Genomic DNA, 15,582 nt, shown 5'->3' on the forward strand with positions numbered 1-15,582 from the left:
TCATCCGATCCGAGTAGATGTTCTTACTAGTCAATGCGTTCTGATCGACGCTTCAAGTAAGTTCCCCGTTGTGATAACCTACAGAAGGGATGATACCTGTCGATTTGAATACGCCATAGCCACAGTGATTATTTGTAACAACCGCAAGTACCTTCTTCAACGCCAGAGGGAAGGGGCCGGTATTGTCATTGCTTTTTTCTTTCCAAATTAGCGTAATGGAAAGTCTCGGGTAGTCCATCGAGTCCATCCCGTACCCTTTTCTTCAACAGCCAAGCCACCAACAAGGGTAAAATCCATCAGTCGCAAGTCTCAGTTCTCCAGCCCGTGAAATTTCTACCCAACGAACCTGTCACTTTTTATAGCACGGCTCAAACACGCCAATGTTTTGTTGCTTTCTTTTTCTTTGTCGATGTTGGTGGCGATCAGTAAACAGCATGATCGTTTTTGTTGATCAGGGGAACTCCCCGACGGATATTCTGAGATGTAGTATATCTGAAAAGCTCGTGGGGTCCGTTGCCTTTTGAAGCCTGTGGCATTGCTCGTTCTCTTGTCCTCAGCCTTGTTCTGTAACAATGACTAGTTACTACGGTGGTCACGGGCCCATGCTCAATGGAGTTCTTTGGGCGCAGGTAGTTGTGTGCATGTTCTTCGTGTCTCTTCGACTGTACACTCGCTCTCGGATTCTTCACTCAATCGGCGCGGACGACTACCTTGTCCTGTTAGCCCTTGTACGACACCCATCCTCCCAATCATTTCCTCATCTAACACCTCCAGGTCCTCCAGATAATCTACTCCTCCTTCGTATCCGCCGGAACAAGATACGGCATCGGCCGTCTCTTCGCAGACGTCGGTAACCCAGATGCATACTTCAAAGCCGTCGAGATGGAAGTATATGCCCAAGTAAGCGGCATCTTGCTCATCGGCGTAGGGAAGTGCGCCGTTGGTATCTTTCTTCTCCGAATTATACGAAACAAGATACAGAAATGGGCTATATGGACTTTCCTGGTGGGAACGGTGGGCATTACTCTTTTTGCGAGTGTGGTTGTTGTGGTGCAGTGTGATCCTGTAGAGAGTACCTGGGATAAGAGGATTGATGGGTATTGTTGGATTGACTTTTCCAAGGTTGGGCTCACTGTAGGATGTAAGTCTATTTCTGTTGGCGATGGTTGCGATACTAACTGTTTAGCTTGGTTTGTTGTTGCGGACTTTTTCTTTGCCATTTTCCCTTGGTTTGTGATCTGGGAACTCAACATGAAGCGCAAGGAGAAAATCACTGTTGCTTGTGGTCTGAGCCTTGGTATCTTGTAAGTCACACATCTGATAAGATCTATCTGGAGCTAACAATATCAGCGCTGGAATTTGTGGTATCGTCAGAACGGTCGCGCTCGACAGTCTCAACGCAAACGAATTCATCTGTACGTCCTTATCCCCCCTCTAAATCCTCTACTAACGTCCCCAGATGACACAGTCGATATGCTCATCTGGTCCGCCACCGAAAGCACCGCCACAATAATGTGTTCCTCTATCCCCGTCCTCCGTCCACTCTACGTTCGCTTCCGCTACGGTAGCAAGGGCGATAGCTCTACGGGAGGAAGCAGCTACAACCTGAAAAAGTATGGAAATCACAGTAGTAAAAATGGGACAGGGACTGGGGCGAATGCAGGCCCGTCGCATCAGACGGTTATTGCGTATGGTGCGAATGCTAGTGATGAGAGTATTTTGAGGGATGCTAAGAATTTGAATGATGCGGGTGGGATTAGGAGGACTGATGAGATTTCTATTAGCTATATGGAGGTCTGATTGGTATGGGACGGTTTATGTTGTATCTAGAGCTGGACGCCTTGGTGGCACAAAATTCGTTCATTATATAAACCCTTTTCGGCCTATTTTGCAATTGTGCTGGTGTCCTCCTTCTATCTATCACAGCTCGTCGTGACTATAAGGCTTTTCCATAATATTGTCACAGAACCTCTGTAGCTCTCCACGTTTCAATCGTGGGAGGAACCTGGCCTGGTATAAAAGCCTTTTATCCTCATCAGACAACACAGTATGCACCATCCACCTCATGGTCATATCCATCAACCTGTCAATATCAGAACCTGGCATTTCCATCAACGCAGTCTGATTAACCCCAGTTCTCAGAAACTCCATCACTTCCTGATCAGGCATATCCTCATTCCCAAGTATCTTTTTAGCCTCGGTCCAATCTACGGCTTTGTTCTCAAGGGCTTCTTTCGCCTCCTTCCCATTCTTTCCCTCGGGGTATACCGACTCGCGAATTGGACGGAACGGTTTTTGATAAGGGTCAAGACTAAGGACGTCGAAAAGGGAGATGGCGTTTGGATCTTTTGGCCACACACCGCTGTGTTCGGGGTAGGTCCGTACTCGATCTTGCGCGTAGCAGAGAGAGGTGGTGAGGAAATGCTCATACGGTTCCATTGTTGTATCAGAGGCAGCTGCTGAGACCATTGTCGAATGTTTCGGAGTTTTGATGAATCCTAAAACTACAGCCGATAAAAGAACACAGACAGTCCACATACTGGCATGAAATGAAGATCGGTAAATCAAGAGACAATTTTAATTGATACTTTGAAAAAGGATAAGAATGTAGATTGCAAGTTTATAGTAGGTTCGTAGGATGGTCAGCTGATACAATACTGGACAACTTTTTTATAGGTAAAGGATATATATTGATGTAAGGTTGGGGGTGGAGATACCTCGAGCTGACCATGCGCAATCCTACGTTGGTCCCTTATCAGATGGGAAGGACATTAACATAAGTTCGATGCTCTTTGAATCCTTTTTCATTTACTTGAAGCGTCGAGACACTTGGGTTGCTCTAGATGTAAGAGATTCTGTAGAGTAAATGCGATAACGCACTATTCGTACATGAATATTGAGCCTTGTCGGCATCCTAGACTTTTGTCTGAGAGTTAAGCTGAAATTATCTAAATGGATGTTGAATGCCTTGCCGGCTTAAACCTTTTGACAAGGGATGATTGAATAGACTGCAGCTATCCGGCAGCAGTACATGTGCTTCTGTATCAATTACCCGTCACTGTCAAAGGAACCCGAATTAACTATCGAACAGTCACCGTAATCGCACATTGCTCAACTGGATAGCTAGCGAAGTATTGACTCGTTGTTCGTAGCAGTGCCCGCGATGTCGTCTCGAACAAACCCCATTTCGTCTATCCAGCGCCAACAAAGAAACCCATTGTCCCTTCATCACCACCTCTTGTCACAGCCGCGAACACCGAAACAGTGATACAATGCACGAACAACTATCACCATGACCTAACATAAAATCCCACAATTTCCACAACTTGGTCTCTTCAAACCAGTCAACCGACAACTCTTGACTTTATAACATCTCAACTGACGGAATCAAGGTAAGTCAATCAACAACTCTTGGATCAACCTCGTATCAATCAAATCCACTGACAGCAACAAGGTGAGACAAGATGCTGGAAATCTTCTACAACTGGCCCAAGGCCCTCCCCGCCAAATCCCACTGGCCTACCCGTCTTATCCCCTTTCTTCTTCTCCTCATCACCCTCGGCACAGCTCTTCCCTGCATTTGGATTTTGTTCTCAGACATCTGGATTCAGATCTTCGGCACCATCTTCGTTCTCCGATACACCCGTCTCTTTGTGCATCTCTTTGGTTCTTTCCTCTACCGTCCCTTCTCGCCAAGCCCATACCCCAACTTCTCCCGTAACGATGTCACAGTTATCTTACCCACCATCGATCCCCGAGGCCCAGACTTTGAAGAATGCGTTCGTAGCATTCTTGCGAATCATCCAGCTTTCATTTTAGTCGTCACCGTCGGCGACGCGCTGAAGGAGGACTGTATTACTGTCATGCAGGAACTAGTCACCAATGCCCCTTTCACAAGAGTTTCCGTCGCGGCACTTTCAGAGCCGAGTAAACGTCGTCAAATCACTCACGCAATGCCCAACGTAACCACAGCTATTACAGTATTCGCTGACGATCATGTTTTCTGGCCAGCTAGTTTTCTTCCCGAAGTTCTCGCTCCCTTTGAAGACAACAACGTCGGATTAGTCGCTACCAAGAAGCGAGTTCGTCGTACTACACCTGGAATTTGGTCATGGCAGTCTATCGTCAACTTCATCGCTTGCAACTATCTCCAGCGCCACAACTGGGAACTTCGAACTTCTAACGCCATCGATGGAGGTGTTTTTGTCGTTTCCGGCCGCACAGCAGCTTATCGCACTGAATTCCTCAATGACGCTGATTTGCTTCAGAAGTTCTGTCATGAAAAATTCTTTTTCGGTTTGCTTGGTGGTGATGGAATTGGACCTGATGACGACAACTTTCTCACTCGTGAAGCTATGAAGAAGAAGTGGCTTGTCTTCTTCCAGGACTCTGACGATGCGACTATTGAAACAACTCTTGGTGAGTGGCCCAAGTTCAAGGATCAACTTATGCGCTGGGCTCGTACTACTATCCGCAGCAACCCAGTCATGCTCCGCGATCCAATCTTCCTCTTCCGCTATCCCTGGAGTGCCTTCATGGTCTACTGGGCCGCCCTCTTCAACTTCGCACTCCTCTGGGACGCCGCGCTGATCTTCACTCTCTTCATGAGCAAGAACGGTAACATGGCTGATATTGCGCTCCTTCTCCTCTTCATGTTCTGGAGCAAGGTCGTCAAGCTGATCCCGCACTTTCTGAAGTATCCCGAAGACTTTCAACTGATGGTTTGTCAGATTGTGTTTGGGTATTTGCACAGCTTTATCAAGCTCTGGGCTTTGATCACTTTTTGGGATTGTGGTTGGAGTGGACGCAATTTGGAGAGTGTTGAACAGGCTGACCTTGATACTCGGTTTACCTGGGTGAACCAGATGACACATCAGTAGGGTCCGTAAGTGTGAGTAGCTAACCAGTGAGTAGTTAACCGCGATAAGAGTTGGTCTTTGTTTGATACCGACTGGCCTGTTGATAGAGTTTGAGATACCCAAGATAGACTGCTTTGTCTGTGTACTTCAGGACCTGATCCTTGAAGAATTTTCCAATGAGCCTAAGATAGACTTGACAGTTGATAAGCATGTTTTTTTTAGACTTGAATTTACCTAACAGACTTTGATCTAGGAAAGTGATACCTGATGGTGTCCTGTGAGAGTTTGATGACTGACTGTAATATCCTTGCACTCCAGTGAGTGTCCTAGTTCTTGAAATCCGGATTCATCTCCTCCTCCAACTCATAGTAAACCTGAAACTCACAATAACAAACCTCAGGATCACTCTCAACATCGAAATTAAAATCCGCTTCCTCATCCTCAATAAGCACCTTCTTCCCGCCCGCAGCATCAGCAAGCAACTGCACCCGACAGCTGTTCTCCATAGAAGTATACAACCAAGCAGCCTCATCCACGGTTTGTCCAACCGTCAGAATACCGTGGTTTCGCAGGATGCAACCTTTGCCCTTGGGTCCCATTGCTGCGGCGATGCGCTCTCCTTCTTCACTACCGAGTACAACACCGCCGTAAGCGTCATACACGCTATGAGCGTCTCCTCGGAACTTGCAAGCATCTTGCGTAAGCATTTCTAGTCTTTTTCCAAAAACAGAGTAAGCCTTGCCGTAGATACTGTGTGAATGACAAATAGCATGTACATCCTCCCTAGCCTTGTGAATACTAGCATGGATCAAAAAGCCCGCTGAATTGGGCGGTCGGGTTCTGTTTCCACCAATGACTTCTCCATCAAGATTGACAAGAATCATATCGCTAACTTTTAACAAGCCAAAGTGTCTGCCTAGAGGATTCGTCCAGAAGGCATTGGGGAGTTCGGGATCGCGTACGGAAATGTGCCCGCTCATGCCTTCGACGTAGCCCTCGCGATGCCAGTGGCGGAAGGCCGCGGCGAGATGTTCGAGTTGCCATTTGCGCTGAGAAGAAAAGTCTGGATGTTTGGGGATTCCTTGGAGAACGACTGAGCCGTGGGACATTGCTTGAAGAGGGGTTTTGTCTTTGAGTTCGTGGCCATGAGAGGATTTGGGTTGGACGACCATGGTGGTATCGGGTTGGATTGCAGTGGGAGCCATGTTGAGTTGTTTCTTGATAGTGAAAGATGAAATTGATGATTGTTGAAAAGCAACTGACAGACTCTTTATAAGGCTTGTACCCTATGTCATTAGAAAGGCGCCCTCTAAATACCGTTTCCCATCATGCGGGGAAATGACTTATACCCGGTGCTTATCGTAAAGCGGGACCGGATAAGATCCGGTTGGGGTATCATTGTGACTTGCTCTTAGAAGGCGTGAACAATGCTGATCATTTTTAAAGAAGAGATACTTGTTATCATAAGGCTCCGTTGTCTCTTTTTGCTTTGGCTATCGCGCCGTTGCCAAGACGGACCAATTCGGCTATGAACCGGCTTAGTTCTTGCACCGAGTCGAGGTCAGAATCGGCCAAATTGAACGTCTGTGGGTGTTGGAAGAGCGTCACTGATGATGCGAGTATGTCCAAGTCGGTTTGTGCTACTTCGTCTAGTGGATGGATCAGTATGTTCAGGAACAGAGCCAGCGCTGCTAAAGGTATATAGTAAGCAACATGTCTGTTCAAGTTAGCATCCACAACGTTTCAAAAAAAGAACAACTAACCCAAAAACATCCTGCTCCAATAGGTTCTCCTCTTTAAACATGCGCAGCGTTGTCCGACTTGCTTCTAGTGTCAAATCACTACTTGAATGATAAACACTATGCAAGCCATCAGGTAGACTCTCGTCGGTCGCGTAAGCGGCACCACAGCGTCGAATCGCTGTATGGATTATAGTCGTCAAACAATTGTATTCCAATTGCAAATGTATTCGTCTTCGTTTGTGGGCCGACGACATTTGTGGTTTGTCGGGCGATGGTGATAGTTTCGGTCTGAAGGCTAAAGGGACGCTTTGGCGCCATGTTTCTAGATCGAGGTCCAGTTGTCGCACGTGGCATAATATCGTACCATCTTGAATGCTAGGGCTCGCCAATGAGCAGAGGAAAAAGCAGATGCTTTCTTTGAGAAGACTGAGTTGTAAATCTTGCGAGAACTGGATCATGGAAGGATCTGGATGAGAGGTGTATATCGCATGCGAGTCTTGTGGCAAGGTTAAATCGCAGTAGTCTCTGGTAAGAAGAGGCGGTCGACCGAATCGAATTGAGATGTCTTTATCGAGGATATAGCAAAGCCAGAAGAGGTTACGGGTGTGACTGTGAGAGGGTGGGGTGTGGTAAAAGCAGTGGCCTTTCAGGTCATAGATCATGCGACAGGCGATGGAATGAAGTATCGCTGCGTCTTCCCACTGTCCTGACAAGCTCCTGTAAATGTGCTAAATTGTCAGTAGCTGTCGTCGAAAGGTGTTCAGAAATCCTCACTAGCATAACTACTGTTTGTAGAGCTTCGGGGGTGCTTTTCTGAGAGCTTTGTACCAGATAGCTCTGCGCTCTGTTGGCGTAAGCGTCAACCTCGAACAGAGTGGAAATCTCTTCGGAGCTCTGGAACTTGGAACACATAGCCACCGCAGCCAGGATAAAAGTCTCCGATTGTCCCTGTGTATGCAGTGTTTGAGGGTTATACGCCAGCTCAACAATCTCTCCGATAGTAGCATGGTCTATAACGGGATATATAGATGGCCACTCCGAATACAAGAAAGAGCTCAGCAACTCTTCCAGCATCTGCCGCTCAGGCAATGTTAGCCTTGGATGAGACACAGCATCAGAAGTCTGTGTTCCGAAAAGGCGGAAGTTGTTCAACTCCGGTCTCTCACCAATCTTCGATGCCATCCAATCGACCCCCTTTCCAAAGAAGATCGGGACGCCTTTGAAGTACCAGTGTTGACCGAAACATATCTCATTCCGCACCTGCCTCACGGGCTGATAGGCTTGCGGTGTCAGTGAGGGAGAGCTGGACTGAGCTGTTGTAGTAGTGGTTGTCGACAAGGGCGTGATGTGACTATTAAAAGCCGGTGACGCTCCGATCGACGAACGAAGTTGCTGAACAGTCTTCTCAAGCTCGGTGACTCGACGTGTAAGCGCTTGGACATGAGTGATAAGAGTACCCCTACCAATATGTTAGTTGTATGGTTACCCAAGATCAATGCACGAAGAGAGCTACAGGTCATCGGGTCTCTTCCTCTGTGACTCTCTCGTAACAGCACACTCCAAGTCATGATCCGCACACCACTCGCATGGTACATTGGGATCAGGCTTTATACATTGGATCTTGGCTCTGTTAGTAACGATTAGGTGCTTATGACACGATAATGATGGGGTTACCTTGCGTCTGAAGCACACGTCACAGGCCCTCTTGACAGGCATTTTAAAATAGCAGTTGCATAAGGTAGTACTGTAAAGCGAAGGATCATGACACGGTAATAACGGAAAATCGGAATCCGGATGGTATTTAACGGGGACCTGAGCTAACTTGACTCTAGGCTGTAATTAGACAGGTGTCTCACTGACGGCATATGCCGATTGGTCGATCTGCTCACGGACTCCGAAAGCCGCTGACTTGACAGACGCTACTGCAGGAATTCTTACGAAATGGCCAATCGTATTCTTGGCATGACTTGCACAGCTGTCAAATTTCATTTTGAGAAGATCATGACCCAAATATCGCCCAGCCTCTCATTATCCTCTCCAAGGCCACCGTGGACAACGACTCCATCGTGAACCACATCAGCATCGAACCACCCTCTAGCAACAGGCCCATCACCCGTTTCAATTTTCTGCCAGATGCATTCCTCGAGATCAAAGGCCCAGACATCAGAAAGCATTTTTCCGGCGCCAGCGTGGCCAAGGGAACTTGGATCTCTTTCGCCGAACATGGTTAGAAGGTAGGACGCGCCGAGGACTGAAATGGGAATAAGAGCTGAGACACTTCTAGCCTCCGGACCTTCCTTTCCATCAGGTTTGAAGGTGATGGTGGACCACGATGAGTCTTTGATGTCGAAAATGTCTAGTGCACCGCCCTGCTCTGTCTTCCCATCAAATCCATTCATTCGATAGATCTTCCCGTCCAGAAACGCGATCGAAGCCCCACCTCTAGTGGGACCTGGTGCAGAAGGGAGCTCGGTCCAAGACTTCTTTTCAACGTCAAAAACCCAAAGATCGCTCAGCCGCCCTTGTGCAGGACATCCAGAGTGGATATAGATCTTATCAACGCCATCAGATGTGATGCAATGGTAACTTCTACCCGCGGGCAAAGATGCTGATGGATCAGCGGGAGTGATAAGATCCCATGTGTTCTCAATTGTGTGGTAGCACCACAAAGAGCCGGATTCTTCAATTGGCTTCATTTCCAACCCACCGCGGCCGGAGAAGAGATACAGTTTGGAACCAATTGTTGTGCTTGGGGAACCAACGCGTGGAGCGGGTACTTTTGAGGGTGCCGAGAGGGTCTGGGCAACATCTTGGCTAGGGTGTTAGTGAGACCGGTGGCAAAGGGAGTGATGTTTACCTTGTTGGTTGTTCAATTCGATGACATCGACTCTATTATCAACCGGTTCACGAGGGAGCAACTCGCCACCGAATATGAAGGCTTTCTCGTTGACGATAGACACAGCCTGAGATGAGCGACTGAGTCGTTTACTTGAAGTGACGAGACTCCAACTAGCAGATAGTGTCTTCGTCGAGGCCATGGTGTACTTGGATCCACAAAGTGAAGAAACAAAAGATGAAACGAACAACTCGGGAGTTCAGAGACAAGTAAAAGGGATATTATATACAAGATATATGTGCTCCCATATACTATCCATCAAGGTATCGGAGTCCGAAAGCCGCTGACAACATTTGTGGGTCTATTGTTCAGCCAGAGATAAGAAATGATAAGGACTATAAGTGACACTGCACTTACTATCTTTAGATCAACTCTTATGCGAAGGGTCTCTTGAACTCATGAGACATACTTTAAAAATGCAATCTAAGCAGTCGCCTCAACTATGCTAAACTCGGCAAATGAGTCATTAAGTTGATGTATCTCCAGCTGTTTCTCTCGCTATAATATTAAACGCCGTAGCCAATCAGATGTGGCGTCTGAGATGAGTCAGTATGCTGACTGCTGTTGTTGAGCCAATCAGACGCTCTTCGTGATGTCATGCCAACTCAACGATCAGACAATAAAGGTGCGACCTCAACTATAATATTTCGTTGACATTGCCTGGTCTTCCATCTCATCAAAATCCTTCAATAAATTCTCTCGTCATGGCACAATCCACGGCATCCTTCGACAAAGCCTTCGCAGAGACTCTCTGTGACCTACAAGTCCCCAAAGCCATCAAGATTTCCCCCGATGGGCAAAAGATGGTTTATTCAACTTCTCTACTTGGAGATCAACGAAAGGGCATGAACACAGAACCTTTAGTTAAAAACGCTAGTTAGGCTAACCGGATGAAAGGCAAGAATCATCTGTCGACGCTATGGCTCGCGACGCACGAAGCCAATTCCTCTCGACAGTTGACACGAGGGACATCCAACGATACTAACCCAACTTGGCACCCACGCGATAATAGCCGTATCGCCTTCCTATCTGACAGGGCTAAGCCCGGCGAAAGTTCTGCCATTTGGCTTCTTTCTCTGGAGGGAGGCGATCCACTTCCTTTGACCAAGGAAGCTAACGAGCAGACTATCGACGCATATGCCTTCTCCCCGGATGGAAAGACGATTGCGTATGTCTCGCCTGATGAGAAAGAGAAAGGCGACGACGACGACGAAGAAGAGCCTGAGGTCTGGGGCGAAAAGTGGGACTATGCTAAACTTAGGCTTTTGGACGTAGAGACACTTGAGACTAAGGTCCTTCTTGGTGACGGGCTATCTACGTTTTTGAAACTTTGGCCAAATATTGGCGAGATTGCTTGGAGCCCTGACGGGCAGTCTTTGGTCTTTATGAGCACTCTTAATCCTCATATCGAAGAGGCTATGTTGACAGGCACCTCTATAGCCATCATTAACGTCACGACCGGTGCTGTCAGGCATCTCTGCAAGGTCATGAATGAACCTTATAACCTGATCTGGGCACCAGATGGCAAGATCTATTTCATCACAGGTACGTTCAGAATGATGAGAATCGTGTCTTTAGCAATGAGATGTTTATCATCATGAGTCTTATGCTTGCACAAGACCTTCTGTTTACGCTGAACTAATATCGTCATAGGCACACCAGCAGATAAGGATTCTGGGGGAAGGGCAGTGTACGCAATCGACCCGGCGGCCAGAACTACTGAATTTACCCGCGTTACCTACGAGAACGACGACGCCGATGATATGCGCATCGTAAGCGATAAGATATTTCTCAATCAGCAGGGTAGAATCGGCAGCACAATTGGCGAAATCGGTGGTGTGGACCTCTTCGCTGAGACAGACATTTGGGCTTGGGATGCCCACATAGACTTGCAGGGCATTCCATTCTTAGCGGCAAGTGTCTCAGATGTTAACACACCATACGAAGTCTTCATCATCGGAGGTCCTGACAGAAAACAACGGGTCAAAGTCTCCAACCATGGCAAGCCCCTTGAACAACACTCCTTTGGCTTTTGTAACAGATTCACGTGCCAATCCTCCGACGGAGAAGTCGAGCTAGACGGGCTCTACCTCACTCCTGCGTCAAGAGAAAATGACGCCCCAAAGGTACCACTTCCAACGGTGGTTTTGATCCACGGCGGTCCAAGAGATCGCAACTGCAACGGCTTCGATACATCTTGCTTCAATTGGGCGCCTTACCTACTCTCAAAGGGTTACGGTGTTCTGCTCCCCCAATACCGAGGCGGATCAGGTCGAGGTGAGACATTCGCCATGTACAGTGTGAGCGGGCAAGGAAAATATGATTACCAAGATGTCATCACCATCACAGACGCTGCTATCAAAAAAGGCTATGCCCACCCTGAAAAGCTGTTGGTCGGAGGGTGGAGTCAAGGGGGTCTCTTGACATACCTCTGCAGCGTTCGCAACGGTGACCACGGCCTAGGATGGCGCTTCAAAGCCGCGATTGCAGGCGCAGGAGTCGTTGATATAGAAAGTCTCGCCATAACAGCAGATCTCGGCTCGACCTACGAAGTTGAACTCGCAGGGGGGCATACCATCTGGACATTACCGCAAGATGATACAAGAAATCGTCAGGGTAGTGCTATTTGGGAGGTATCTGCTGCGATGGAACGGTCTCGTCGTGAGGTAAATCCTGTTATTCCGCCTATGCTGATTCTGCACGGCGAAAAAGATGAACGGTGCCCGTTTTCGCAGGCGGAGGGGTTTAGAAGAGCTCTGCGGCATTATGATCTAAAGTGCGAATTCGTGAAATACCCTGGCGAGGGACATGGGATTGAAAGGCAAGCTTACTGGCTTGACATGTTGGAAAGGGTCGGGCGGTGGTGTGATCTGTATATTGGGGAGTCAGAAACACCATTGTCAATTCGATAAACGACGGACGGTGTTTTGTGATCTCGGACTCTTGGTGAAGCCCTGGCGGTTAAGAACATAAGAGGAGCATAAGAGATGAAATACTTTGGTAACTTTATACAACTTTAGATAAATCCTAACGCTGTGCTTCTTTAGCATTGGGGGTCATGGTGACAATGTTGTAAGTTTGGAACGTTATAGTGTTTAAAACACTGAAGGCGAGATGGATCAAGAACAGTTCACGGGGCAATAACTCCAGACTATTCCCCCACTTACTCTCTAACGATATAAAAAACAGATCGAAAACAAAATAAAATAGTCAATTTACCTTCGGTACTATTACATAAAGAATCAGGCTATTTTATTATTTATCTCTAAATCTTCACAGAACAATCATCTCATACAGGGTAGTTGATTGAGACGGAATTACAAATCATTTCTTCACTAAGCCAAACTAGTGTTAGCTTACTATGATATACCGATGCGGTAAATGCTATCATTGGTCAACGAAGCTCCAGATCGTCAGTGGAACCGGTAAATGCCTCGGCACGGGAAATGCCAAACTCCATAATGACGATTATCATGGCGATATAAGAAGCTTTGATCTGCCAAGCTCGACATTTTAAAACTCACATTCAACTCATTCAACTCATTCAACTCATATCAATTCACTTCACTCAAGTAACAGTCATCATGGGCCTCACAGTTCACCACCTCCAAGTCTCCCAATCCGAGCGCATCCCCTGGCTCTGCGAAGAACTCAACATCCCCTATGACCTAAAACTCTACAAACGCTCTCCCCTCCTCGCACCACCAGAGTTCAAAGCTCTTCACCCCATGGGCGCAGCCCCCGTTATCCAAGATGACAATCTCACACTCGCCGAAAGCGCCGCGTGCGTAGAATACATCTCGCAAAAATATGGCTCCGGCGCACTCTTCATCCCACCTTCCTCCCCAGCATACGCAGACTTTCTCTACTGGTGGCACTTTACGCCCGGCACACTCTTTCCTGCATTGGGAAGAATCATGTTAATCCAATCCGCCAAATTACCCGATGACATGCCCGCAGTCCAATTTGGAAAGAAGAGATATAACCAAGCGTTGAAGATGTTGGATGATAGACTTGCCAACAACGAGTGGCTTGCGGGAGAAGAGTTTACTGTTGCGGATATCATGGTTGTGTTTCCGCTTACTACTATGAGATACTTTTCGCCGTATAGTCTGGAGGGGTTTGACAATGTTTTGAAGTTTTTGGAACGAGTTACAGGAAGGGAGGCGTATAAGAGGACTATGGAGAAGATTGATCCGGGCATGGAGCTTGCTATTGGGGCGAACCCACCTAAGAGTCCTTTCAAGCTGTAGTGCTTGAAACGTTGAAGGAATGGACAGTATCTAGATCTCTCAACTCAAGTTACATCTCAATTAAATGAATGAAAACTCTCGGTACCATGGTCTATCCATCACTCAGTCTCAACAACTTTCTCACCAACCACCGCTAACTTAGGAATACTGTGCTTAAACACATTCCCCGGATCATGCCGTTCCTTCAGCCCCAAAAGAGTCTCATAATGCTTTCCATAAACTCTCTTCAAATCCTCCCCATGCTCACCAAGTGAAACATACGATCCTTCAAGCACGTTGTCCCCATCCTCCCTCTCCAACTCAGCTTTCACCTCACGACCCCACTTCTCCCTCTGCTCGGCCTCATCCTTATCATTAGTAAGGGCGTAAATCTCAAGCATATGATGTCGAGCTCGTGTTCCAAAGACTGATTTAACAGGTTCTTGGGCTGAGAGAAGAGTGTGGTATGCAAACATTGCTCCGCCCCCAGGAGCATTTAAAGAGTACTTGCCGAGGACGGAAACGGTCTTTGGGGTGAGAGTTTTGAAGCTAACTGTAAAGACACGACCGAGGAATGGACCTGCGAAAGCTTTGTCGTTCTTTTCGAGAAGCTCGGCCATGGTTGTTTCTTCTGTGGATTGCATGATGCAGTGCGCTGCACTTGCGATGTTCTTGATCCAGGAGTGGCCTTCTTCTTTATCACCATGCCAGGTTGCTCCGATCATAAGAACGGTCCCTAAGTTTGGGATTTCGAGGATGAATGGCTGTAGTTGAAGGTGAATTGGGAGTTGGTTTTTCGCAAGGAGATTCTCATAGTAGTTGGTGTAGGATGTTAGGGTGGTAGGTAAATCACTTGATTCGAAGATTATAGTAGAAAAAAGAATCTAAATCGTTAGCAGCGGCTTTCAAGGATGGGAAACGACGTACCGTGCTGATAGGATAGACCTTGATAGTTAACTCAACTATAATCCCGAGTGATCCACCACCGCCTCGAATACCGACTAACATTTCTCCATCGGCATCCTGTATCTCCCCATTCGCATTAACAATCTTTGCACCGAGGATTTGATCAACTCCCATTCCATAATGCGATGCCAAAGGCCCGTAGCCGCCCAGAGTAGCCCATCCGGCATACCCGACCGAACCGATAGTCCCACTAATCAATCAGCAACATTCCATCTATTAAGAAAATACTTACACAGGTGTAGCCAATCCTTCTTTGCCTAGAATCTCACAAAGCTCCCCACTCAGAACTCCACCACCGACTTTCGCAGTCTCTTTATCATCTGAGATAGTTACGTTCTTAACATCTCGCATGTCGATGACTAACGATCCATGTACGAGGGTACGGGAAGCACAGTCATGACCGCCAGTTCGGACGCAGAAGTCGACGTTGTTCTTGAGACAGAACAAGAGAGTTGAGGAGACTTCTTCTGCAGTTTGTGGTCTGACGACCCCTAGAGTTTGGATGGGCTTGTCAATGAAACATGCTTGGAGCTTTGTATACTCTGGGTCGTCGGGGTGGTAGACTTGGACTTGGGAGTTGGAGAGGTGAGCTTCCAGCTCCGTTAACACATTTGAAGAATCCATAATATTTGTGAATGTGCAGAGTGATCAATGAACGAGAGTTCAAAGAGTAATGGAAGTGTCTTAGTACAAGCTCAGCTTGGTCATGTCCATGGAAGTTGACGGCTGACAAAAAGCCACACCAATAGACACAACAATATTCCGAGACATCCTGGCCTCATCCTGCCCAAAACTCCAATCATCGATCGATCGATACGCCGAAGGCGGGGCTAATGCAGATCTGCCTAGTGCTTACCTTTGACGTCGAAGGAAAAGACCGAGAACGC

The 15,582-nt window shown here is 47.3% G+C and overlaps 8 protein-coding genes across 8 annotated transcripts; 4 read left to right on the plus strand and 4 right to left on the minus strand.

Annotated features, from left to right (window-relative positions):
* Positions 1-410: 410 nt before the first annotated feature.
* On the plus strand, positions 411-1,882 carry B0J16DRAFT_50431 (uncharacterized protein). The gene is made up of 5 exons (XM_046133950.1): positions 411-728; positions 775-1,141; positions 1,187-1,304; positions 1,351-1,415; positions 1,460-1,882. The coding sequence occupies exons 1-5, from the start codon at positions 573-575 to the stop codon at positions 1,798-1,800; spliced, it is 1,047 nt and encodes a 348-aa protein (XP_045985728.1). The 5' UTR covers positions 411-572; the 3' UTR covers positions 1,801-1,882.
* Positions 1,883-3,201: 1,319 nt separating this feature from the next.
* On the plus strand, positions 3,202-5,033 carry B0J16DRAFT_50443 (nucleotide-diphospho-sugar transferase). The gene has a single exon (XM_046133951.1). It carries the CDS (start codon positions 3,465-3,467, stop codon positions 4,878-4,880), a length of 1,416 nt encoding a protein of 471 aa, XP_045985729.1. The 5' UTR covers positions 3,202-3,464; the 3' UTR covers positions 4,881-5,033.
* B0J16DRAFT_50444 (class II aldolase/adducin N-terminal) lies at positions 5,034-6,226 on the minus strand. The gene has a single exon (XM_046133952.1). It carries the CDS (start codon positions 6,062-6,064, stop codon positions 5,186-5,188), a length of 879 nt encoding a protein of 292 aa, XP_045985730.1. The 5' UTR covers positions 6,065-6,226; the 3' UTR covers positions 5,034-5,185.
* On the minus strand, positions 6,193-8,317 carry B0J16DRAFT_393871 (fungal-specific transcription factor domain-containing protein; the record flags this gene model as incomplete). The annotated part of the gene is made up of 5 exons (XM_046132093.1): positions 6,193-6,576; positions 6,623-7,329; positions 7,376-8,060; positions 8,115-8,221; positions 8,276-8,317. The coding sequence occupies 5 exons, from the start codon at positions 8,315-8,317 to the stop codon at positions 6,321-6,323; spliced, it is 1,797 nt and encodes a 598-aa protein (XP_045985731.1). The 3' UTR covers positions 6,193-6,320.
* Positions 8,318-8,368: 51 nt separating this feature from the next.
* B0J16DRAFT_331815 (uncharacterized protein) lies at positions 8,369-9,922 on the minus strand. The gene is made up of 2 exons (XM_046126636.1): positions 9,459-9,922; positions 8,369-9,410 (listed from the first exon to the last, which is right to left on the minus strand). Exons 1-2 carry the CDS (start codon positions 9,637-9,639, stop codon positions 8,587-8,589), a joined length of 1,005 nt encoding a protein of 334 aa, XP_045985732.1. The 5' UTR covers positions 9,640-9,922; the 3' UTR covers positions 8,369-8,586.
* Positions 9,923-10,129: 207 nt separating this feature from the next.
* On the plus strand, positions 10,130-12,762 carry B0J16DRAFT_331818 (Alpha/Beta hydrolase protein). The gene is made up of 3 exons (XM_046126637.1): positions 10,130-10,340; positions 10,395-11,042; positions 11,151-12,762. The coding sequence occupies exons 1-3, from the start codon at positions 10,202-10,204 to the stop codon at positions 12,407-12,409; spliced, it is 2,046 nt and encodes a 681-aa protein (XP_045985733.1). The 5' UTR covers positions 10,130-10,201; the 3' UTR covers positions 12,410-12,762.
* A 160-nt stretch (positions 12,763-12,922) lies between these two features.
* B0J16DRAFT_331819 (glutathione S-transferase) lies at positions 12,923-13,834 on the plus strand. Its single transcript, XM_046126638.1, has one exon. It carries the CDS (start codon positions 13,082-13,084, stop codon positions 13,748-13,750), a length of 669 nt encoding a protein of 222 aa, XP_045985734.1. The 5' UTR covers positions 12,923-13,081; the 3' UTR covers positions 13,751-13,834.
* B0J16DRAFT_410603 (uncharacterized protein) lies at positions 13,835-15,341 on the minus strand. Its single transcript, XM_046133167.1, has 3 exons — positions 14,928-15,341; positions 14,657-14,885; positions 13,835-14,613 (listed from the first exon to the last, which is right to left on the minus strand). Exons 1-3 carry the CDS (start codon positions 15,317-15,319, stop codon positions 13,849-13,851), a joined length of 1,386 nt encoding a protein of 461 aa, XP_045985735.1. The 5' UTR covers positions 15,320-15,341; the 3' UTR covers positions 13,835-13,848.
* Between the last annotated feature and the right edge of the window lie 241 nt (positions 15,342-15,582).

Source organism: Fusarium flagelliforme (genome assembly GCF_020744385.1).
Source record: "Fusarium flagelliforme strain FIESC 12 MPI-CAGE-AA-0113 chromosome Unknown B0J16scaffold_2, whole genome shotgun sequence".
Taxonomy (NCBI): Eukaryota; Fungi; Ascomycota; class Sordariomycetes; order Hypocreales; family Nectriaceae; genus Fusarium; species Fusarium flagelliforme.

Excerpts from the sequence above, each read along its gene's own strand:
- B0J16DRAFT_50443 (XM_046133951.1), top strand. The coding sequence starts at position 3,465 with ATGCTGGAAATCTTCTACAACTGGCCCAAGGCCCTCCCCGCCAAATCC.
- B0J16DRAFT_50431 (XM_046133950.1), top strand. The coding sequence starts at position 573 with ATGACTAGTTACTACGGTGGTCACGGGCCCATGCTCAATGGAGTTCTT. Across the intron at positions 729-774 it reads ACCTTGTCCTGTTAGCCCTT|GTCCTCCAGATAATCTACTC; the intron begins GTACGACACCCA and ends TAACACCTCCAG. Across the intron at positions 1,416-1,459 it reads CAACGCAAACGAATTCATCT|ATGACACAGTCGATATGCTC; the intron begins GTACGTCCTTAT and ends TAACGTCCCCAG.
- B0J16DRAFT_331819 (XM_046126638.1), top strand. The coding sequence starts at position 13,082 with ATGGGCCTCACAGTTCACCACCTCCAAGTCTCCCAATCCGAGCGCATC.
- B0J16DRAFT_410603 (XM_046133167.1), bottom strand. The coding sequence starts at position 15,319 with ATGGATTCTTCAAATGTGTTAACGGAGCTGGAAGCTCACCTCTCCAAC. Across the intron at positions 14,886-14,927 it reads GAAGGATTGGCTACACCTGT|TGGGACTATCGGTTCGGTCG; the intron begins GTAAGTATTTTC and ends CTGATTGATTAG. Across the intron at positions 14,614-14,656 it reads AGGTCTATCCTATCAGCACG|ATTCTTTTTTCTACTATAAT; the intron begins GTACGTCGTTTC and ends CTAACGATTTAG.
- B0J16DRAFT_50444 (XM_046133952.1), bottom strand. The coding sequence starts at position 6,064 with ATGGCTCCCACTGCAATCCAACCCGATACCACCATGGTCGTCCAACCC.
- B0J16DRAFT_331818 (XM_046126637.1), top strand. The coding sequence starts at position 10,202 with ATGGCACAATCCACGGCATCCTTCGACAAAGCCTTCGCAGAGACTCTC. Across the intron at positions 10,341-10,394 it reads ACTTGGAGATCAACGAAAGG|GCAAGAATCATCTGTCGACG; the intron begins GCATGAACACAG and ends ACCGGATGAAAG. Across the intron at positions 11,043-11,150 it reads CAAGATCTATTTCATCACAG|GCACACCAGCAGATAAGGAT; the intron begins GTACGTTCAGAA and ends ATATCGTCATAG.
- B0J16DRAFT_331815 (XM_046126636.1), bottom strand. The coding sequence starts at position 9,639 with ATGGCCTCGACGAAGACACTATCTGCTAGTTGGAGTCTCGTCACTTCA. Across the intron at positions 9,411-9,458 it reads CGAATTGAACAACCAACAAG|ATGTTGCCCAGACCCTCTCG; the intron begins GTAAACATCACT and ends ACCCTAGCCAAG.